The sequence below is a fragment of the Falco rusticolus genome, chromosome 8, assembly GCF_015220075.1.
Source record: "Falco rusticolus isolate bFalRus1 chromosome 8, bFalRus1.pri, whole genome shotgun sequence".
Lineage (NCBI taxonomy): Eukaryota > Metazoa > Chordata > Aves > Falconiformes > Falconidae > Falco > Falco rusticolus.
In genome coordinates this window covers 40,058,844-40,081,226 of record NC_051194.1, presented here as the reverse complement: position 1 = coordinate 40,081,226, position 22,383 = coordinate 40,058,844, and the positions used below count along the sequence as shown (strand labels likewise).

The following is a 22,383-nucleotide window of genomic DNA, read 5'->3' as shown; positions in this document are numbered from 1 at the left end:
CACGCCCACCTGTACCTGTCCACAATGCTGTAGAGGATCTCCTTGCCGGCGCAGTTCTCGCAGATGAGCACCAGGTAGCGGGGGGTGATGTACGCCTCATGCAGGGCCATGATGCGCTCGTGGTGCAGCGCCTTGAGGATCTCATACTCCTGCAGTACGCTCTGCTTCCGCTCCGCCTCGTAGGGCACAATCTTGGCCATGAAGTGCTTCCCTGTGGCGTTCTCCTTGCACAGCCTGATCACCCCAAAACGGCCCCTGTGGCACAGGGCAGCGCTCAGCATCCCTGGCATGGGATGCTGGATGCGGAACGCCCCCAGCAGAGCGTCCTGTCCCAGTGCTACTCACCTTGCCTTCTCATCCAGGAAGGTGTATGGCTTCTGGGGGACACCCTGCCGCAGTGCTGTGCTGTCTTTTGTCCCTGGGACCCTGCTCTCAGCTGGGGACTCCTTGGAGGTTGGGGTGGTGGGCGGGAGCTCCTGTGCAGGGGGTGATGCAGGGGGCATGGAGACAAAGGAGGTGACCATGTAGGGGGGCATCTTCCGTGCAGGTGCAGCGTTGGGGGTGGGAGACGGTGTGGGGGCTGAGCTGGGGGTGGTTGACACTGGGGAAACAGGGGGAACCTTGGAAGGAGACAGAGCCTGGGGCAGAGGGGCTGTGTCCATAGGGGGTGTGGAGGAGCCCTGCGTGGGGGTGTCCGTGTGGGGCGAAGCGACAGTCCGAGGGGGAGTGAACATCAGCTCAGGGGGCACGCAAACGGTGATGTTGGGTGGGAGCTCGGGATCTGACTGCGGACCCTCTTCACAGGGTGCTGAGGGCTGGAGGGCCCCCAGGGGGACATCTGCTTCTGCCGCCCCATCTGCCTTCTGCACCGCTCCCTTCTGCTTGTGGGGCGGCGTGGTGGTGGGGGCTCCTGCGGCCGGTGGCTCCAGCTGCACCACAGGTGTCTGGGTTGACCGGCTGGAAGCCACCTTCTCAGGGACAGCGGTGGGGACAGCGGTGTCCTTGGCTGGGGCAGCTCGGGCATCTGTGGGGAACAAAGTCAGGTATGAGCCAGGTGTGGATAAGCCAGGAGTGGGGTGCAAGTGGCGCTCCGTTCCCCAAAGTCCTGGGGGGAAGATCCCCTGTTCTCAAGGACCCGCAGAGCATCCCAGAGGCTGCAGCCCCACAGCCATCCCCATGGCTGCCCCACAGCCTGCAGGACAGGGCTGGCTCACCTGCCGCCTCGAGGTGCACCTTCCCTGAGGGGGTGCTGTAGGGGCCCTGCCCGGCCTTGTTGACACAGGCCACCCGAAACTTGGCAGTGCTCCCAGGGGGCAGCTCTGTCACGTTGAAGTAGCAGTCGGCGATGCCAGTGCTGACAATCTTCCATTCGTGCTCCCCTGCCGGCGTGGGGGCAAAGTGAGGCCAGGGCAGATCAGGGGCAGGGGGCAGCCCCCCCGGCCCCCATCCCTCCTGGGAGCCCACCAAGCCCCAGGGGACAGCAAGGACATTGGGCCATTTTTGTCCTGGCTTTGTGTCTGCAGGTAAGACCACCTTTCTGGCTGCAGCTCCCAGGGGACAGGAGACAGCCCCCACATACCATCCAGCCTGCGCTCCAGTGTGTAAGTGCAGGGGGCTTTGCTCTCCGCGGGCTTCCACAGCACCAGCACCGTGTTCTTGTACTTCTGGGGGATCTCTGGGGTGCCCGGCCGCCCTGGGAGCCCTGCGAGTGGACAGACAGGGTGGGCTGGGTGCCCAGCCAGGGGCAGGGCAGAGCTGCTGCAGCAGAAGGGCAGCACAACACATGGGCTCAGAGATGCTGGAAGTGCCTGTGCAAAACCAGCCCATCCCCCCTCAAAAGTTCCGGTCTCTTGCAGATGTGGAAAGCAGGGCCCAAGTGACCTGCACTGGTCTCCAGCCCTAGGGTGTGTGCCTGGCACATGCTCTCTCCCTGTGAGGCAGCACCTCTGTCCCCTGAGGTGTCCCCCCCCCTCTCCTTACGTGCCACAGCCAGTGTGCAGGAGCTGATGGCCGTGCCCAGGATGTTGGCAGCTGCACACTCGTACAGCCCTGCATCCTTCCTGGAGACCTTGGCAATGGTGAGCATCTGCCGGCCATCCTTGCAGGAGATGATGTTCAGTACATTGTCTGGCTGCAGGGACCTCTTGTCTGTGGGGGGAGCAGAGAAGAGGGATGCTACTGTGCCCCGCCAGAGCCCACCCACCGAGGCAGTGCAGGCAGCCCCCCACCTTTCATCCAGAGGATCCTGGGGGTTGGGCTGCCGGCAGGCAGGCAGCAGAGGGTCAGTGCCTCGCCCTCCAGCAGCACCTGGTCCTTCAGCTTGATGTGGAAAACAGGGGGGAAATCTGGAAAGCAGAGAGGGGGAGGTCAAGCTGGGGCAATGATGCACACCCACCGTCCGTCCTGGGGCTGCACCTACCCGACTCGCTGGGCGCACGTAGCCGGCCAGCAGCGGGTCCCTCCTCCTGCAGCAGGCTGGTTGGGATGCTGGGCTGTGAGGCCACCTTCTCCTTCTTGCTCCGTGAGAGCCCCCAGCGCTCCCAGCGAGACCGCTTCTGGCTCTCACCTCCACCTGCGGGCACCCGGGGCGGCTGAGAGCGAGCCAGGCCAGGGCGGCTGGACCTGGGCTGGGCCATGGGATGCCAGTGGGACCCCCCCTCACCACTCACCTTTGGTGGAGGCAGAGGAGCCAATGCTGCCCTCAGAACGCAGGGACTCAGAGGAGGGTGCGGGTGCTGGGGGGGGGGCCGGCCGCAGGCTCTCCCCCTCGGAGTTGGCCCGACGCAGCTCCCCAGGCCCCTCGCCTTCTGGCCGCTCATCTGACAGGCTGCGCAGCCGCGCGGAGACCCGCTCCACTGTGGCGCTGATCTTCCTCCGCATGGCCACTGCTGGCGACTCACTCTCTCCGCCGCCCCCCGGCTCCGACTTGAGGCTCTCCGAGTCCCTCCGCTCCTTCGAGCTGCCCAAGGCCAGGCTCCAGGAGAAACGGCGCCCACTGGATGGGGTCTCACTGCCTCCATCCTCCCCCCTGCTCTTCTTCCTCTCAGCAGGTGGGGTCCGCTTGAGGAGCAGAGACATCCTCCGGAGGAAGCCCCTGTCCTTCTCCACCTCGTGCAGGTCCTGCACCGACTTGGACTTGGCTGCTAGCCCAGTGGGCTTGTCCCTGCGCAGCTCCAGGGGCACACCGGCTGGTATGGGACGATAGATACCCTCATCGGGGACCAGGGGGCTGGCCAGGTGCCGGTCTTCTGAGCGGGAGCGGGTGAGGAGCTTCAGCCCCCGGCTGAGCGATGACTCCCGGCCTCGCTTGAATTTGGCCTCGAAGACCTCCTCTGAGTCAATGTCCTGGATGAGCAGGGAGCTGGAGGAGCCAGCAGGTTTCGCCTCCCTCCTTGATGCTGGTGTTGGTGCGGGCGCAGGGGGCTCGACAGGGGTGGCCAATGTGGGCTGGGAGGATTCCTCGGCAGCCGGCTCTCCACCCTGGATGGCTCCCATGGCTTGCATGACCTTGGCATAGGAAGACATTTTGACTGCTTGGGTGCTGGGAGCTGGGGGCTGCAGTGGAACAGGTGCTCCTGTCCTGGAAGCTCTCTCCCCACTGGCTCCAGCAGCCTTGGTGGGCTTCTTCTCTTCTTGCCCCCTGGCCATGGGCTTCTTCCCCATGGTGGTGGTGGCTGTGCTGGCCCTGGGCTGGCCACACTGCTCGGGGACGTGCCTCCTCCCCAAGGCAGCCTTGGCCAGGGCGGGCCGGGGGACAGTGATATCTGCTGTGGGGGGTGTCAGCGGGCTGGGGGCATCTGGTGATGCTGCAGGCCGGGCATCAGAGAGGGCGGAGAGAGAGGGAGACTCCTTGAGCTGCTGGGCCTCCAGGTGGGCCAGCGGGATCTCCAGGGGTGCACCAGAGCGGCGGTGCCGGACAACAGGCTCGGCGTCCCCATGGCTGAAGGAGCTGCTCTTCTGCAGCTGGCGCTCAGCAGGGAGGTGACGCAGCGAGGTGGCCTCGCTGGAGGCTGCCCGCACCAGCCGTGGCACCGCCGGTGGCTCCAACCGGGTCGGCCGTGGGACCTTCTTGTCAGGGCCAACCCCCAGGGTCTCCAGGAGGGGACCCCGCAAGCCACTGACCTTGCCGTCCCCAGAGCTGCCCCGCAGCAGCCGCTGGCGCATCAGCTCCAGGCGCTGGGCATGATCGTCTTCCCCCCAGGCCCCCTTCCGCCGTGGCAGCTCCATGGATGCTGCCTTGGCCAGCGCCCGGCGAGAGTCCTGGCTCACCTCGGCCCCCTCCTGGGTCCCTGGGGGCTGGTGGGGCAGCAGGGCACTGTCGGCAGAGCCACCCCTCTTCAGCTCTCCCCGCCGGGTGCTCCCCGGGGACTCCAGGCTGGAGCCCTTCCTCATGGCTTTGCGGGGGTACTCTGGCCGCTTCTGGGCTTCAGGGGCTTCTTCGTCCGAGGAACCAGGGGCCTCCATCTCCACGCATGGCCGCCGTGGCCCAGTGCCCCTCGACCGCTTCCCCAGGGCCACTCCAGGCTTCCCTGTGCCCTGGCTCTGCCACTCCATGGCAGAGACGTCCCCTGACATGACCCCCTCCATCCGTGGCCCCTCGGATGGCCCAATGGCCTCGTCATCCGTGGGGATCTCATTGAGCGACATGCGGGAGCCGGAGAACTCCACCTGGTGTGGCATGGGGATGAAGGGCAGCTCATCCAGGTCATCTGAGTCCGAGGAGGATGACAGCGCCGGTGACTCCTTGAGGTGCCGGGGCACAGCGATGGAGAGGTGGTTGGACGTGTCCTGCAGCAGCTCCGGGATGGGCCGCAGCACCATGTTGCACTTGTAGCTGATCTGCGAGCGCTGCAGCCAGGGGAGAGGGCTGGGTCAGACCCAGGTGGGTGGTGTGGCATCGTCCTGCCCAGTGCACATCACCCCATCCCACCCAGCACACAGCCCTGCCTGCCCCCCTCCCTCCCTCCCCAGCTCCTGCCTTCACCTGCCATTTCCGACGGGAGAGGAAGAGCTTTAGGTGATCGGTGCTGATGACCTTCCCCTTGGCCAGCGTCTGTGGGGTGAGGGGACAGTGGTGTCCCATGCAGCCTGCAGCAGGCTCAGGGAACCCCGCTGCCTCCAGGTGCTGGGTCCCTGCCCAGGCTCACCTTGAACCAGGGATGTTCCAGGGTCTGCTCTGCATTGGGTCTCCTGTGAACCAACACCACTGAGTGAGAACCACCCGGGCTGGGGGGCTTTGGCTGGCCAGGGGGAAGGGCAGAAGGGTCTGGCTGCCCATGCTGCACCCCAGCAGGGCTGTGCAGCCAGCCTGCCTCGGGCACCCCCATACACAGGGGTGACTGGGGTTCCCACCCTCCCTCGAGCACAAGGCTCATGCCAGAGGCGCTGGGGACCCCGAAGCACTCACAGCCTGTCGTTGACCAGCACTTTGATGACAAAGCCCTTGGCTTCCCGGGTGAGCCCCTGAAACATCCTCTCCTCGAAGGCCACATTGTAGTTGCGGATGTTCATAAGTGTCGTCTTGTCATTCTCCCCAACGAAGGGGGAGATCCCCGTCAGGCTGCCGAGGAGGGGACACTGTCATAGGGCCATGGGGACATAGGGAACAACATGGCAAGTATGGGGGACCGAGGATGGGACCCCGCGCCCCAGAACTGGTGCCATGGGGAGGAGGCAGGAGCAGCCAGGGAGGAGGCTGTCTGCAAGGAGTGATGTGCATGGCTGCAGCCCCAGCAGTGCAACTGGCAAGGGTGTGGGAAGGGTGTCCCTCCACTGAGGGCCCACCAGGACACTTACCAGAGGTAGGCGATGACCCCCACGGGCCTGAGTAGAGAAGAACAGAGTTACTGCACAGCACAGAGTTACTGGGGCTCCCAGACCCTCCCAATGTAGCAAGGAGCCCACCATCCACCCTAGGGCTGCCCTTACCAGATGTCAGTGACGCTGGAGACAGGGCTCTGGTTGACGATCTCAGGGCCCACAAACTCAGGGGTGCCGTACTTGCAGTACTGCGGCTCTTCAGGCGTCAGCTCCTGCGCATTGCCGAAGTCGCAGATCCGGACCTGCTCACTGGTTGAATCCGCCATCAGGAGGTTTTCTGGCTACAGGACAGTGCAGGGCAGAGGGGAGCTTGGCAGGGGGCAGGGGTTCCCCCCAGGGAAGGGATGTCCCCCATCAGCAGGACCAAGTGCCCTGCAGTGTGGCCGAAGCCCGTCCCTGTGGGCATGGGGCGGGAGGGGGACAGGGAGCCCCACACTCACTTTGATGTCCAGATGTAGGACCCTGTGCTGGTGTAGGTAGCAGATCCCCTCCAGGACTTGCCGCATGTAGGACCGGACCTGCAAGAGATGGAGTGGAGGGGGTGGGTGCCCTGAGCTTGGGTCAGCCCCACCCTGGCCCTGTGCAAAGAAGGGTGTGGGCTGTGGCCCCCTTTGTAGCCCAATAGAGCACTGCATGTCCCTGGGCTGGGACAGACCCTGGGGTCCTCCGGCTCCCTCCTTCCCCCCCTGCCCCCCAGGTTCACCCACCTCAGACTCGCACACCGAGGGCTTCCTTGCCATCCTGTCCAGCAGCTCTTCCTTGGCACAGCTGGGCCCCAGTCAAGAAGCACAGAAGCTCCATGCCCCACTGTGCCCTGCACCCCTCCTGGGCACCCAGCTCCTCCACACGCACTCTGCCCACCCATGCCCCCCAAAAGCCTCCCCTCATCCCCCACACCACATGCTCCCGGAGCAATGTGCAGAGGATACAGCTCCATGACCATGATGATGGCATTCTTCTTCTCGAAGGCGTCATGGAAGAAGACGATGCGCTCGTGGTCCAGCTGTGAGAGAATGTGCAGCTCCCGCTGTGCTGACTGCTTGGCCTTGGTCCTCCCAGGGACAAACTTGGCGGCAAAGTCCAGTCGGCTGCTCTTCTCCGTCACCCTCCGCAGGTAGGAGAAAGCCCCCCTGCAATGTGGCAATGGGGGCAAGGGGGGGATAAGAAGGTGGGCAAGCAGGGGACCTCCCCTTTCCTGGCACAGGCACCTGTTCTGCAAGGAGCAGCCCGCAGTCCTGGCAGCTCTCCAGGACCATCCATGGAGACACCCCAGCACTGGCTTTGCTCTGGCTGCCCCAGCTCACCACCCTGAGCTGGCACCAGAGCATCCATTGACAGCTGAGAGCAGCCCCAGCACATCAGGATCTGGCGTACTATGGAGCTCAGTCCCCTGGGTCAGAGCCCCAGGGTGAAGCCTGGCTCCAGCACCCCTGTCCCTGTGGTGCCCAAGGTGCCCTGCTGCCCACCATGCTGGCAGCCCTGTACCTCCCAATCTCCTCATGCACGTCATAGTAGTCAGTCAGGCGTCGTGCTTTGTGCAGTGCCTCCTCCTCCGTGGCAGCATCGGCAGCGGGCCGGGCTGAGGGAAGGAAAGGCGCTGGCGGGGAGCAAGCCAGGCATCCAGGCTCTGCCCCCCAGGGCTGGGCGGTCAGCCAGCCATACCTGCCTGCACCACCAGCTCTGCCTTGCAGGAGACCTCCCCAGCCAGGTTCTTGGCCGTGCAGGTGTAGACGCCGCTGTCAGGCTCGGCGGCACCCAGCACCACCAGAGAGCACTCGTTGTCCTCATACACAAAGCTCAGGTGGCTGCTCTCCTCCAGCAGCTCCCCATCCTGGGGGTGGCAGGAGCATCAGTGGTGTCCCATCCCATCCCAACAAGCTCCCACCACCCCTTCCCCATGGATGGGGCATGGTGCACAAGCAGCGTCACGGGGGGTGAACACAACCCTAAAGCCCAAATGGAGCAACCCAGGTGGGGCAGTGGAGGGTGTGGGTTTGAGGAGGCTGTGGGTCAGGAACGGGCAGGGGTTTGGGAGGTTCCAGCCCACCTTGTACCACATGATGTCCGGCAGTGGTTTCCCCTCCACTACCACAGCAAAGCGTGGTGTCTCTCCTTCTTGAGTGTCTATGTCCTCCATGATGGACTCAAAACGTGGTGCCTCTGCCAAGAGACAGGACATTGGGCACCATGGGGCAGTGCCACCCCCTGCCTGACACGGGTTGTATGGTTGTGTGGCACTACGGGGAAACGCCAGCCCATGATATAGGGGCCTGGAACACCACGGGATGGTGCCAGCCCACAAGGCACTGGGACACTACAGGGCAGGCCACCAATGGCATATGCCTCAGCACCATGGGGCAGTTCCCCATTGGTGTGGGGCACCGCAGGGCAGTGCCACTCATGGCATGTGGGCATGCAGCACTGTGGTACTGCATCTCTCATTACATATGGATGTGGGGTACCGTAGGGCAGTGCCACCCATGACACCTCTGTGGGCCATTATGGAGGTGTCCCCTATGACTGTTGGCTATAGGGCACCAGGGTGCAGTACCACCACATTGTACCGGCTATGGGATACCCTGCAGCTGTGCCACCCATGGCACATGGCTGAGGGACACCATGGGGCACTGCCAACCCATGCACATGGTCATGGAGCACACGGGATGCTTCTACCCAAGTCAAATATGGGTACAGGATACCAGCCAGCAGTATCAATGCATTTCATGGGTTTTCAGCCCCACAGGCCATTGCGGCCCTATAGAGCAGCACCCTTATGGCATATAAGTACGGAGCACTGAGGAGCAGTGCTGTGCTGTGGGACAGTGCCCCCACACCACATGGACATGGGATTCCACGGAGCAGTGCCACCCTGCAGGGCAATGCCCTCCCCCATGGCACACAGACCAGAGCATGTAGGGCAATGCCACCCCCGGCAGAGGGGCACAGCACCCCGGTGCGGGGACACCTACCTGCGAGGCGGAGGCGGAGGGTGCAGCGGGCAGTGCCATGGCGGTTGCTCACCTCGCAGGTCAGTGGCCCTGCAGCCCCCCGGCCCACACGCAGCAGCCTCAGGCAGTGCTGGTCGTCATCGGGCATCATCACCTCACACATGCTCTCTGGCTCCCCCAGCACCTGCCCACCCCTGCGGACACACCAGCTGCCACATCACAGGCAGCCCCAGATGCAGTGCTCTTGATAGATCCCACCCCACAGCCCCATGGCCACCTCCTGACCCACAGGCAGCCCTAGCTCCCACCCTGCAGCCCCCACAAACGGCTCACAGCCCACTGCTAGCTCTGCCTGCTGAATGGCGCTTGACCCTCGGCATCCCACAGACAGCACCCCCCAGCCCTGCCCACCCCCCACACACACACCCCCGCAGCTCGGCACAGCTGTGGAATCACCCTTAGGTGCACACCCAGCCCAGACCCTAGGGAAGACCTCCCACCCCCTGTGGACTACATGGGGAGCTGGTGCAGGAGCCCCTCTTTGTGCATCCCGTGGGGTGATGCTGGGCATGGGGCAGGCAACAGGCACAGCGCCATGTCCTACCTCTTCCAGGTGACGGTGGCCTCCACATGGTTGATGGTGATGGTGATGGAGGCTGGCTGGCCTTCCACCACATACACCACATCTGGCTTGTCCAGGATGACTGGGGCCTCCTCCAGGTAGGGACCTGCCACACGCATTGTCACCATCACCTCTGGACCCCACATCACCCAGCCCTGGGCAGCTCACCACCCTACCAGGGACAGAGACCCTTCCACCCCAGCCACCCGATCCCTCCCCACCAGTCCTCTCACCCCGGTCCAGGAGCTGCACAGGCCCCACAGGTGGGGAAGGCTTGCTGTTAGTCTTGGGGGTGGCAGTGATGACACGGAAGAGATACTGGGCGCCCTTGGTCAGCCCATGCACTATGTAGGTGTTGTCACGCACACCAGCCACCAGCACCAGCCACTGTGTTGTGCCCAGCACTTGCATTTGCACCACGTAGGTTACCGAGTTGGGGTCTGCAAGGGGAGAGGGTCAGTGCAGAGCTGCTGGCATTGGGCTAGCCTGTACACCCCATCACGGCGATGCCCACTCCCTGCCCAGCCCCTCCCCATCTCTGGCCACCTCACCTATGGCAGTGTCCAGCCACTTGGGCTTGTTCCAGGTCAGTGTGATGGCTCTGCCGGTCACTGAGGCCACGGTGGGGGGCCCATCCGGAGGGGTTGGCACCACGTCTGCATGGGGAGGCAGGCAAAGATGTGAGCATGGGCACTGCCACAGCTCCTCAGGGCATCTGCCTCATTCCCTGGGAGACACAGGCTGGAGGAGACGATGGGGCCAGCAACCCTCACTGGTTCCGCAGTGGGGGTCTGTCTGGCAGCCCCTGTGGGACTGGTGCTGCCAGCAAGTCTCATGTGCGACCTGGGAGTCTAGGGATGGGTCCTGACCTTGCACAGTGAGGACTGCACAGCTGACCCCACTTTTAGGTTGGATTAGAGACCTCTCGAGGTCCCCTCCAATCTGAACTGCCCTGTGATCCTATCACCCTAGGACCTTGCTGTAGTGCCACTGACCCCCAGGGCACAGCCTGAGAGTGTGGCAGCAAGTGGCTGCGCATCCCTGATGGTGCCCACTGCTGCTTACCAGTGACATAGAGGTGTGCGTAGCATGTGGCTTTCCCCACTTTGTTGGCGATGACGCTTTTATAGACGCCAGCATGTGCATGGCTGACAGATGTGAACACCAGGCGATGGACATCCTTGTCTGGGGGGGAACAGGGGGACACGGGTAAGACCCCACCAGCCAAGCGGTGCAGAGCTCCCTCCCTGCCTCACGGGGCGTGAAGGTCTGGGGGGTGATGCCTCTTCCCAGGGTGTCCCTCCTTCCTCTGCCCCAGTGGAGGGACCTCAAGGGGGAGGGGAGGGTGGCAGGGAGCCCTACACTGCATCATCTTGCGGTCATCAGTGCTGTCAATGCGGGAACCGTTGTGGAACCAGGTGATGGAGGGGTAGGGCAGCCCGGCCACCTGGCACTCCAGCACGGCCTCCTTCGACTCCACCACATCCAGGTTGTGCAGTGGCTTCAGGAAATCAGGCATGGTGAAGCACTCTGCCTCTGTCTCTGCCTGCTCTGGCTCCTCCGGGATGGATGGCATCTTCTCCAGCTTGGAGCTGCAAGAGCCCACACACACTTACAGTGGGAGCACAGTGACCCCAGCCCAGCCCAAGCACGAATCTGTTGTCCCCCAAATACCAGTGGGGAGCAAGAAGGGGGGATGCAGATCCTGGGCACCCCTAACTCTTACATCTGGGAGGCGGCAGATGGCCGTGGCTCCTCCACATAGAGGTCGGCAGAGCACTCCACATGTCCATGGGTGTTCCTGGCAGTCACCATGTACCGCCCTTCGTCCTCGCTGCTCACATGCACAATGACCAGTGAGTGCAGCCCTCCATCCTGCTGAATCCGCACATTCTCCCCCTCCTGCACTGGCTGGCCTGCATGGAAACACACACTAGGATCAGCATCAGCACCCCTCCCAGCCCCAGCCAGACACCAGCCGTTGACTGTAACCCCCAAGGAGATCCGGAGTGGTCTCCCTGCAGTGCCCTGGGCAAGCTCTCTGGGCTTGGGAGTTACCAAAATGGGTCCAGGTGACTGCTGGGGGGGGAGTCCCGCTGATCATGCAGTCAAAACGCGCCGTCCGCCCTTCCACTACGTCCATGTCCTCCAGCTTGCGGGTAAAGAGCGGCTGCACAGAGGGCTGCACGGTCAGCCGGGCACTGCAGGTCAGTTCATCTGCAAGGAGAGCGGGCAGGGGTAAGCCCCACATAACATGTGCATGAGCAGGGCAAGAGACAGCCTGTGGCCCCTCCAGCTGCAGCCCCAGCAGCTGACATATCTGTAGCTGAGCTACCCCACACCCAGTGGGGGCTGAGCTCGGGTGGCCTGTGTGCTGGGCTCTGTCCCTGCACGGGGCAAGCGGGGTACAAGTGTGTGCAGGGTCCCTGTGCCCAGGGCTGGGGCCCTGCCGGCAGTGGGGTGCCTCTTCCCTCCCCTCACAGCAGTACAGATGCCAGCAACAAGGTGGGGTGGGAGAATGCCCCGTCCTTCCCATAGGGCAGGGGTCACAGCTGGCCTAGCCCCCTGGGGACACGGCAGTGACACTGAAGCAGGCAGCACCAGTGCATGCAGCACCAAAGCACAGTATGGGGATGGGCACAGGCTGGATGCTCCAGATGAGGGGGGTTGCAGCAGGGACCGCTTAGCAATGATGGTGTCGCTGCCCACCCTGGGCAGGGATTGACACCATGCTCAGGCACAGCCTGACCTCCCTGCACCCAAAACTGCCGCTGCCCTCAAATCCCTGCAGGCATACAGCCTCCTCTATGGAGGGATGCACAGGCACCAGCTTCAGGGTGCTGGGAATACCATTGACTGCTGCACCCACCACAGCCTGGATTAGCGCCAAGGGGCTGCCCAGGCAGGCTGGGGAACGAAAGGGACCCTTGTCCCTACCCTGCTGTGGGGGACAAAGGCTGGGCAGCATGTGCAGGCACAGGGGTTGTCACAGCCATGGGACAGAGGCCGGCTCCTGCTGCTCTTCATCAGCTGCCATCAGTGATGGCCTGGTGGGAGAGCATGGGCAGCTGTGACCCCCTGCCACCTCCCAGCCCAGCAGAGACAGGTTGGTACTGCAGCCAGGTGCCCAGAGGCTCTGGAGCTGGGGGACAGGGACAGCTGGGCACCCCGGTGCGGCGCATCCAGCTGGTGCAGCCACAGTGCAAATGCATCTCTTCATGATTCTGGGAGCTGCATGCATACTGGCTGAGGTGCTCAGTGAGGTGGGACAGGGCTGCAAGGCTCAGGGTGCTGGAGCATGAGGGCTGATGCACGCCAGGTTTCCAGCTAGGGAAAGCTCCTCAGCTCCTGGGGCAGTAACCACTCCTTCCCTGCTCCTCTGTCCCCCACCTGCAGCACTCGGCTACATCCCAGGGGGACCAGAGCCCCAAACCCAGGGGCAGGGGAGGGGGCTGTCCATCCCAGGCACCACCCGAGGGTCAAGCCCTGAGCAAGACCCTCCCCTAGAGAGCTGTGTGACCGCTGCTTACCTTTGGCAGTGCTGAGCTTGCAGGTGTAGATCCCGCTGTCGTCCTCATGCACGGAGGTGAGCAGCAGCTTGCACTTGCGCCCGTCAAAATGCATCTTGCATTTGAGCAGGGCGGGCTGGAGCAGCCGGCCCCGGGACAGCCAGTCCACGTCCATGTCTGGCGGGCCAGCCACCAGGCACTCAAAGAGCACCAGCTCCCCCGCCCCGACCACCATGTCCTGCAGGGGAACCACGATGGCCAGGGACTGGCACTCGGGGCGAGCTGCCCGGGAAGGGGGAAGAGAGAGAAAGAAAGAGAGACGCGTCTCAGCAACTTAAAAGCAACCATGAGAGGCGGTGGGGATGGAGGGAGGGAACATGCAGGACAGGGGAGGCATGCAGGGAGGGGGCCCGGCGCAGTGGGCAGGGAGTGCAGCGGGGAAGGGCAGGAGGTGGGGGCAAGATGTGGAAAGCAGAGCTGAGCCGGGGAGAGGGCCAGGTGTGAGGGGAGGTGTCCGTGCCAGGAACACACCACACAGCGCTTTACCAAACAGATTTTATTAGAGCTACAAAAAAAAGGGTCACGGCCTCGCAGCCCGCCCCCCCCACCAAGCCCCCTCCCTGGGGAGAAGAGACCCACAGCCAGGGGGTGTTCCAGACAGACCCCGAGCCCTGGGGCTGCAAGGGACGTCTTGTGGTGGCCAGGCTGGTGCCTGGGTGGCCGCCGCGAAGCCAAAGGGGCCGAAGCTCTCCCTCCCCCCTGCGGATGGGGCAGAGTGCTCCCCCACGGGGGTCCCCAGGGTCTCCTGTCCCCCACGCTCCAAGGTGGCCATTGCAGAGCTGCTGCCACACTGCAGCCCCTTCCCTACAGCCCCGGCCGGCACAGTGGCGACCGTGGGCTCAGCTCCCTGCTCCCCTTCCCTGGGCAGCAAGGAGAGGAGCAGCAGGACACACAGACAGGGACAAACGGACGGAGCAAGAGACAAGACAGCATCATACAGCCGCCCTGGCTCAGCTGAGGGGGTGCCTGGTGCTCCCCCACTGCTCCCCTCGCCCCGCCTCGGTTACGCCTCCCCCAGCCATCCGGCGAGCCCCTGCCCACAGTCGAGGGCCCGCGCGTCCCCGCGGTGCATCCAGGACGAGGCGGTGGATGGAGCAGAAGGTAATAACACAAGGTGAGGTCCACTGCCTAAGAGGTGTCCAACTAAGAGCCCCGCAGCCGCGGCTCTGAGAGATGCACCCCCTTATCGTACTCCCCCTGCGTACAGACAAAAACTGCAGTCAGCAAGCGGAAGGGTTAGTGCAGCAGCGACAGGGCCGGCACACACGCACGCACATGCCAGCACCAGCACAAGGGGTGTGAGTGCCCACCAAGGTGCAGAGCCACTCACTGAGCCCCCCAAGAGGGGCTGGGGCTTAGGCCGTCACCCCCGCAGCCCAACTCCTGCTGGCTGTGAGGTACAGGGCCGGCTCCCACTCCCACCCCAGTGCCACCACACTTTGCCAGAGGCTGGGAGCGGGGTCCCGGCAGGGTACAAGCAGTGCAGCCAAGGCCGGGGCAGGATGGGCGCAGCCCAGGGAGCTCAGGCAGCTGTCAGCGGGGAGGGCTGGGGGGAGCAGGGCACACACAGCAAAAGGCAAAAGGAGAGAGGCAACATCACTCATCCCCACAAGCTCCTTCCCTGATCTCAGGGGATGCCAGGCAGAGCCTGGCTATCAGTCCCCAGCCACCCCTTCCCATTTGCACACATATATTGGGGTCCTGGGAGGACCACAGCAGGGCTGGGGGGGGACAGCAGGGGAAGGGGGCTGGACAACCCAGTCCCGTGCACACATAGGGCTATTGCTGGAAACAGACAGGGGTGGACCTCTCCAAGCTGCCCTGTGCCTGACATGCAGCTTGGAGGCTGCCTGGGGCAAGGAGGGAGGGAGCAGGGGCAGGGGGGACATGTCCCCTGCAGGGCCATCAAGGGCAAAAGCCCTGCCTGCACAGACAGGGGCAACACCCAGCCCCAGAAGTGGGTATGTGGGAGGACAGGGGATGTGGGGTGAAGCTGGGCTGCAGGGAGCAGCAGGCTCTGGGTCAGGCTGACAGGGGTCCTGGCAGAGCTGGGCAGTGGGATCCAGGGCCATGGGGCTGCACATCTGGATGGGGCAGCAGGGCAGCCTGCCTTCTGCTGCAGGGCCAGCCTCTGCAGACAGCCCCAGGCCACACAGCTCCAATTTTCTGCTGCCCTGCAACAAGGAAGGGCAGGCAGGCTCATCCCCTTCTTCCAGAGCATGGCCAAGGGGGAGTCTGCAGTGGCCCCTTCCCCACACAGCTCATGCAGGGCACTGGAGCCAGCTGGCCCCTCGGGGTCAGGGGGGACGTGCTTGGGGAGCTTTACCTCTGACCTCCAGCTTGGCCTCGCACTGCTTGGTGCCGTACTCGTTGACAGCCTTGCAGGTGTAGAAGCCGGTGTCAGTGTGCTCTGCTGCCAGGATGTGCAGTGTGAAGAGCCCCCGCACGCCCTCTGCCTCCTCCACGTGGTGCCGGCGGCCGTACTTCACCGGCTGCCGGTTCCTCAACCTGCTCGGGACACGGGCAGAACAGCACAGTCATGCCTGGCCCTGCACATCCAACCTGGCTGTCCCCAGAAAACCCCTCTCCTCCACCCCCAACCCTGCTCAGGACCAGGGCTCCAAGCTGGCCATCCCCAAATGGGGAGGTCACCGTGCCTGTCCCCTCCTTCCCTGCCCAGCTACAACCCCTGCGAGCACCGGGACTCACCAATAAATGATGGGCTTGGGCTCCCCACGGACACGGACGCTCATGCTGACATCCTGCCCCTCCAGCACCGACTGGTCTGACAAGGACACCTGTGGAAGCAGGGGTCAGAGAGCAGCGAGCACCCACCTGCACTTAGCATCATGCATCCCCACTCACTGCACCCAGGGCTATGTGTTCCCCAACACAACAGCAGCCCTGGAGTACCAGGGGAGCTGGTGGGGTGGAGGCTACCCAGGTGCCAGGACCACTCCAGATCAGGGGGCAGAAAGGCCTGACCGCTTTCCCTCTGCCAGGTCCCAGGGGAGCTGTTAGCTCACCTCAAAGGTGGGTGCAGCCTTGAAGGTGCTCTCCGGGGAGCCACGGGCAGCCCCATGCTCGGCTCTAGGCTGGAGCTTCATGGCTGGCCGGTGCTGGGGCGTGCCAGACTCTGGGAACTCTTCCAGGGGGCTCAGGTACTCCTCGTCCGAGGTGATGGGGCTGGCCTGGCCCAGGGGGGGTGCCAGGTTCCCATGCCGCTCCACGGCGGGGGCTGGCACGGGAGAGGCCGGGTAAGCAGCTGGCAGCTGCCAGCGCCGGGCGCGCGGGTCCGAGCACCCCTCCCCACCGCCCCGCACCCCGGGATGCCCGGGGACACCCAGCCCGCGGCACACCCCAGCCCGGCAGCAGCCGGCAGCGAAGGGGTGCGGGGCCGCGCAGGGGGAGGGAGCAGCGCTCCGCCGGACGATAAGGGGACGCGATATCCCGCAAGGCGACAGCAGGGCTCAAGTGGCTCTTACGCAGCAGCCCGCGCTCCCATCCTTAAGCCGCCCGGATTCCCGGGATGGCTGTCGCTGCCGCGAGCCGGCGAGGACTGAAGGTGACATTGGCAGCTGCGCTCCCCCGCCAGCCCGGCCGGCCGCCTGCCCGCTCCCCGGGGGACCGAGCCCGCCCGCACCGGGAGCCCGCCCGGGGCCGGGACGGGGGACCCGCGGGGTGCGGGCTGCGCGCGGGGCCGGGGCGGGGGGTGCCAGTGCGGAGCAGCGCGCGGCGCGGGGTGCTGGCCCGGCCCGGCCGCCGTGCAGGGGGTGCTGCCCCCCCAGCCCTCTCCCCCCGGCCCGCCCCGCTCCCCTTGCTGGAGGCCCTGCCCGGCGCTGGGCGAGCGCCGTGCCCCCCCGCGGCCCCGCGGGCAGCCCCAGGGCGGGGAGCTGGGAGGGGGGGCCCGACCCCCGGCTCCCCCCGCCCGCCCTCCCGCCGCCCCCCGCACTCACCCGGGGACGCGGCCCCGGCAGCCCCCGCCCCGAGCCGAGCCGTGCCGCGCCGTGCCGGGCCGCACCGCCGAGCCGCCGCCGCCGCCGGGCCCGGTGCGGTGGTGCCGGGCGCGCCTCCAGCCCGCAGCGCCGCCGGCCCGCTGAGCCCTCCCCGCCCCAGCGCCGCCCGGCCCCCGGGGCTGGGCCAGCAGCGCGGGGGAGGGCCCGCCGCCGGGCCGGGGGCTGCCGGGCCCCTTCCCGGCCCCTTCCCGGCCCCCCGCCGCCTGGCCCCCGGCTGGCTCTGCCCCGCCGCTGCTGTCCCTGGGCGCCCGGCCCCGCCGCACCACGGAGCGGGTACATTTTTGGGGGCTTCCAGCCCCCAGGGCAGCTCTGAGCCTCCGCACCCTCCCCAGGGATGAGGAGAGCCCCGGGACTGCGGCGGGCTGGGCATCCCCGCGGCCTGCAGCTTGGTGGGCAGGCAGGGCGTCCCGCTGATATCCACAGCTAATAGCTTGTGGGGCAGGGGTACCCCTATGGCTAGCGGGTTGGAGGGCAGGGGTATCCCTGCAGTTCGCAGGTTGGAGGGCAGGCAGGGGCATCCCCATGGTTTGCAGTCTGGAGGCAGGGGTACCCCCGCAGTTCGAGGGTTGGAGGGCAGACTGGGGTATCCCCATGGCTAGCGGGGCACGGGGCAGGTGTGGGGGCCGCCAGACACTGGGCTGCTTGCTGGGTGCCGGGGGATGCTCACAGCCTGACCCCCTGCTCCCGGCAGGATCCCTCCGCGCGTTCTGGGAGCACGTCAGCTGCTTTGGTTCAGACAGAGCCTTGTAGGGTAAGGAAGCCGGTTTCTTCCCAGTGACAGCAGCGGCCGAGCTGGCAGGCAGCCTGCCGCGGCGCCAGCCCTCCCACCGCCGGCCACCCTCCCGCCGCCGGCCGCCAGCACTCACCAGGCCGCACGCTGAGGATGGCACTGCAGCAGGTCGCCCCCACCTCGTTGGTCGCGGTGACAGTGTAGAGGCCAGCGTCGGCTACCCGGGCACTCCTGACCAGCAGAGTATGACGCTCACCCTCCGCCTTGATGGGCCGCGTCGTGCTGCTCCGCAGTGGGACCCCGTCCTTCCTCCAGGACACTGCGGCAGAGGCGAGGGTCACTCGTGGGCAGGAGAGCCCAAGCTCCGCCGGGGGGAGTGCAGGGCGAGGTGAGGCCAGGTGCTGCCCTGCCTGGCCTGGGGACCCCTTTGCCATGGGGAGCTGCCCCAGGTTCCCCCGGCCCCGATGGAGGGAGTGGGGCTGGCCCCTGTCTGATTCCAGGCATCCTCCTGCCCTCCAGCGGAGGCTGGAGGAGGGAATCAAAGCTGCTTCGCTTCTGCTGGGCTGTGTCGGCGGGTACCAGCTCTGGCTGCCCAGCTGCCCATGCCCACATCCTGGCTACAGCACACCCAAAGCCCATCAGCCCTGAGCCAGGAATCGGGGCTCTGCCTCCAGGAAACTACCTGAACTGTCCCAACAGCAACCCAGGGCATCACCTGTCCCTGCCTGCACAGTGCTCAGCCGCCCTTCTGCTGTCCCTACAGCCCAGCGCCGGGGAACAGTAGGCACGCTGCCTACAAGTTGCCCTCACACCCTGCCCTGGCAGGCAGTGTCCAAGCACTTCAGTGCTGCCTGAGGGGGAGTCAGGGCAAAAGGGGTGCTCTCGGGGTGGGCACATCACCTCCCTGAGACACCCAGCTCGGGCTGCGTGTGCACTCCACACAGCTCAGGTGGCCCAGAGGGACAGCTCAGCTGGTGACACACAGATGCACACATAGCCCCTCTGCCACGCTCACACCCCCAAACCCCAGTCCTGCAGTCGCTCACCTTCAGGCTGAGGGTTGGCCGTGACGATGCACTTGAGCAGCACCTCTGCCCCCACGGCCACTGTCATGTCCTGGATGGGGATCTCAAAGATGGGGGCTTCCAGGGGGTCTTCACCCGCTGAGACGTAGGAATCGTCAGAAGACTCTGGACAGGGAAAGATGAGCCCCGTGGATGTCAGTGGGGTGGAGCAAGTGGGTCCTGTGCCACGCCAGGCTGCACACAGGCAGAGCAGGGGCTTCGCAACCCCCTGCCTGTCCCTGCCACCACAGGCCCCACACCCTCGCTGGGGCATTAGCAGGTCCCTGGGCCATGCAGTGGAGGAAAGGGCCATATCAGGGGCCACCACAGCATAGTGCCTGCAGTGGGACAAGACAGGGGACCGTGGGGCCGGGAGCATACAGCCTGCTGTACATCCCCATACAGCATAAGGGATGAGGTGGCAGCAGGGTGTGGAAGGAGGAGAGTAGTATACAGCCCACCACAGTCCCTGCTCCCAGCTCCTCCCAGCTCCCCTGGGGGATGCTGGCTGCTCTGACCCACCACACCAACATCAGCTTCCCAGCTCCCTCCCCTCCTGTGGCCCCAGCACATGGGTAAAGGTCCTGGGGCTGCGCCAGGAGCCTCAGGCACGTGGGCCTGGCACTGCTCCGGCCAGAGCAGAGCCTGGAAGGAGCTCCCAGCCCGGGTGCAGTCTGGTCTCACCCGGGCATGCTGGGATGGGCAGGGCACCTCTCCCTTGGCCAAGTCACCACAGCATCCCCCGGGGACACTTGGGCTGCACACCCTGCCTGGAGCACTGAGCAGGGTCCAGCAGGGACAAGCTGCAATGGGTGCCCAGCGCCCCTGGGGGCCAGCCCAGCCAAGGGCTGGGTGCCAGAGGTCAGCCCCCTGTGTCCTTCTGTGCCAGGCAGGAGGGACAGAGACATCAGCAAGCATTATATTCTCAAGGCCCAGTAAACTGGTACTCAGGTTGGTCCGTCTTACAGCACTGGTTGGTGCCAGCATCCCCAGGCTGCAGACCTGTGCCAGTCACCCCACCCCTGTGGTCTCTGGCACGGCCTGGACTCCCCACGCCTCCCAGGGGCAGGCTGGGGGTCCCCGATCCTGCTCAGGGGCTGGCCAGGCCAGCTCTGTGCCCAGAGGGCAGAAAGCCATGCCCCTACCTAGCTCCGGAGAGGTGGGCCTGGCTCGGCGCCCCTTCCCCTTGCTCCGCATGCTCCTGCCTTCTTGAGCCATCCGGCCACTCTCTTTCTTCTCCAACACTTTTGTCTGCCTTCTCTCCACCTCCCTGCCCACGCCGTGCTGCCCTGCCCAGCTCCTCTCCAGCCGAGCCTCCTGCTCCATCCCCGGCTTCGCCCAGGGCAGGAACCGCACCTCTGTGGGTGCCTCCGGCCTCCGGTACAGCCCATGGGGCACGGTCAGCCGGGTGGCCAAGGCTTCGCTCACTGCCCCGGGGGCACAGGCTCCACCAGCGGGACTCCCGTCTGGGCATGGGCTGCCTTCAGTGGGACCCGCCTGTGGAAGGGTCACCCATCCCTGCGGGGTGGCTTGTGCTAATGGCCACTGCTCCTTCTTCTTCACTTCCCCAGTGCCTTCTTGCTGCAGACCCTTCCTGGTGGTCACATCCTCCACCTCAGTGGGCTGGCTGGCTGCCGCCCCGCCCCGCACTGGGGCTTTCTTCCCACGCAGCCCCCCTGGCTCCAGCTCCCCATCAGGTCCTACCAGCGTCACGCTGGAAAGTGCCAGGTGCTGGATGACGTGCATGCTCTCCGCTGGTGGGAAGGTCTTCGGCGGCAGAGCCTTCCGCCCACCAGTGCCCTGTGAGGAGGGGGTGCGGGGAGCATGGTGGGCAGCGGGCTCCGCAGCTGCTGGGGGCAAGGGTGCTGGGGGAAGCCCAGCTTTGCACAGCTCCTGGGAGCGCCGCAGCTGCTGCTTGGAGACCGTCCGCTTGATGCGAGTCAGCTCCTCTGCAAACTTGTGCTCAATGGCATAGACACGGCTGGCAAACTTGCCCCGCTCGTCAAAGGATGCGGCTTTCTGCCGGAAGGCCAAACGCCTGCTTGCCGCCGTGCTGCCAGGCTCCCAGTGGCCTCCTTCCCGAACATCCTCCCGCGAGCCACCCAGCATGCTAGTACGGCGTGAGCCAGAGCCGGGCTGGTCGAAGGAGCGTGTCTTGCGCAAGGGCAGGCAGGGGTGTGTGGGGAAGGGGCTGTCCCCCTGCTCCAGGCTCCTCCGCCGGTCCTCGAAGTACTGCAGCCTCTCAAAGATCTTCGAGCCAGCACGCACCAGCTTGGGGGATGCCCGGACCGAGACACGCCCGGAGGCATCGCTCATGGGTGTCTGGGGACGGGACTCTTGCGTGCTGCCTTGTGAGTACCCCGAGGACTTGGGCTTCTTGATCTTCTCCTCATACTCCTCAGGGACAGTGTCCTGGTACTCGGCCGGCACCGCGGACTTCTTGCGAGGGGTCACGGGTGTGAAGGAGGGGACGCCAGGGCTACGGGCAGCAGGCTGGGACACAGCTCCAGTGGGCAGCAGCAGGCATGGGCCAGCGCGGGGAGATGGTGAGCGGAGGATGGGTGGCTTGGTGGTCAGTGGCAGGGCAGCAGGGGACCTTGGAGGCTCAGCACCAGGCTTTGGAGACACAGGGCCGCTGTGGGAGTCATCTCTCCGGTAGCCTCCCTGGGGCATGCTGCTGCAAGGGGAGAGAAAGAGGAGCATGGTTCAGAGCCCACCCTCACCGCCCATCTGCATCCCAGCTCCCAGCCTGCACCATGGCACCCAACGGGGCATGGTAAGGGAGGCAGGTGCCCAGGGCAGCCCCAGGACTGGGGAGCCTCGAGGGGCCTCAGTGAGGGCATCTGGCCACTCTGACACCACCAGGAGCTGGCTGGGTTGGGTGAGAGTCCTAGGCTGCTGTGACACAGTGGTGTCCTCTCGCCTGCGGGTACCCGTGCGGAACAGCAGGGTGATGCTGGGATACCCAGTGAGTGTGTCCCCTCCCTAGGGCTGCCATGCAGACAGGACCTGGGGCCAGAGGGTGCCCCAGTCTACCAGGGTGTCCTGGCGTGCCAGGGCAGCGCAGCACAGGCCAGCTCCTCCACAAGGTGGAGGGTGTCCCCAAGGCTACAAGCCCTCCCCATGCACATGCTGCTATGGGCAAGTCCCCACTCCCTGCTGCGCCCGGGCAGGCTTGGTGATCACGGTGCAGAAATCATAAGGTGGAGATGAGGTTCTGGTGGAACAAGCAGCCTTGAACAAAAAAAGGGGTGGGATGGAGGTCAAAGGAGCAGGCCTGTGGGGATGGGGACCAAAGGTGGTGGGGCAAGACAGGGGCTCTGAGCATGTCAGCAGGTCCTGGGTAGGCAGCATGTCCCTGACCCCTGCTGCCACCCCTGTGCAGTGGGGACTGTGGGTGGCAGAGCTCTACCAGCAGGTGTCCTGGGCTGCGCAGAGCCCCCACCGCTGGGTGGGACAGGGGGACACCCACAGCCCAACAACCTGCAGGTGGGATGCTGCAGCTCACACAGTGGCACAGGGGTTACCCCCAGCCCCAACCTGGCCACAGCAGAAAATGACTCCGTTCCGCATCCCCTCTCCATGCAAGGGCCTGTTCCCCCCCCACCCCCAGC

General features: G+C 65.3%; 1 protein-coding gene across 2 annotated transcripts in view; it reads right to left on the bottom strand.

Annotated features, from left to right (window-relative positions):
- Window positions 1-22,383, bottom strand: part of SPEG (striated muscle enriched protein kinase) — a 31,193-nt gene that overhangs the window by 2,739 nt on the left and 6,071 nt on the right. For both annotated transcript variants that reach the window (XM_037398390.1, XM_037398391.1), the window contains exons 6-39: window positions 19,915-21,446; window positions 18,752-18,895; window positions 17,842-18,024; window positions 15,986-16,197; window positions 15,669-15,757; window positions 15,286-15,467; window positions 12,921-13,181; window positions 11,449-11,607; window positions 11,117-11,306; window positions 10,753-10,982; window positions 10,456-10,575; window positions 9,942-10,046; window positions 9,624-9,830; window positions 9,373-9,496; window positions 8,790-8,962; window positions 7,868-7,980; window positions 7,483-7,651; window positions 7,306-7,399; window positions 6,750-6,950; window positions 6,528-6,588; window positions 6,261-6,338; window positions 5,929-6,101; window positions 5,797-5,823; window positions 5,408-5,560; window positions 5,148-5,190; window positions 4,985-5,053; window positions 2,670-4,848; window positions 2,420-2,572; window positions 2,229-2,345; window positions 1,981-2,148; window positions 1,580-1,702; window positions 1,215-1,379; window positions 346-1,024; window positions 16-255 (exon numbers count right to left, since the gene is read on the bottom strand). In XM_037398390.1, the coding sequence (XP_037254287.1) occupies window positions 16-255; window positions 346-1,024; window positions 1,215-1,379; window positions 1,580-1,702; window positions 1,981-2,148; window positions 2,229-2,345; window positions 2,420-2,572; window positions 2,670-4,848; window positions 4,985-5,053; window positions 5,148-5,190; window positions 5,408-5,560; window positions 5,797-5,823; window positions 5,929-6,101; window positions 6,261-6,338; window positions 6,528-6,588; window positions 6,750-6,950; window positions 7,306-7,399; window positions 7,483-7,651; window positions 7,868-7,980; window positions 8,790-8,962; window positions 9,373-9,496; window positions 9,624-9,830; window positions 9,942-10,046; window positions 10,456-10,575; window positions 10,753-10,982; window positions 11,117-11,306; window positions 11,449-11,607; window positions 12,921-13,181; window positions 15,286-15,467; window positions 15,669-15,757; window positions 15,986-16,197; window positions 17,842-18,024; window positions 18,752-18,895; window positions 19,915-21,446 (8,916 nt within the window). The remainder of the gene's footprint in view (window positions 1-15; window positions 256-345; window positions 1,025-1,214; window positions 1,380-1,579; window positions 1,703-1,980; window positions 2,149-2,228; window positions 2,346-2,419; window positions 2,573-2,669; window positions 4,849-4,984; window positions 5,054-5,147; window positions 5,191-5,407; window positions 5,561-5,796; window positions 5,824-5,928; window positions 6,102-6,260; window positions 6,339-6,527; window positions 6,589-6,749; window positions 6,951-7,305; window positions 7,400-7,482; window positions 7,652-7,867; window positions 7,981-8,789; window positions 8,963-9,372; window positions 9,497-9,623; window positions 9,831-9,941; window positions 10,047-10,455; window positions 10,576-10,752; window positions 10,983-11,116; window positions 11,307-11,448; window positions 11,608-12,920; window positions 13,182-15,285; window positions 15,468-15,668; window positions 15,758-15,985; window positions 16,198-17,841; window positions 18,025-18,751; window positions 18,896-19,914; window positions 21,447-22,383) is intronic.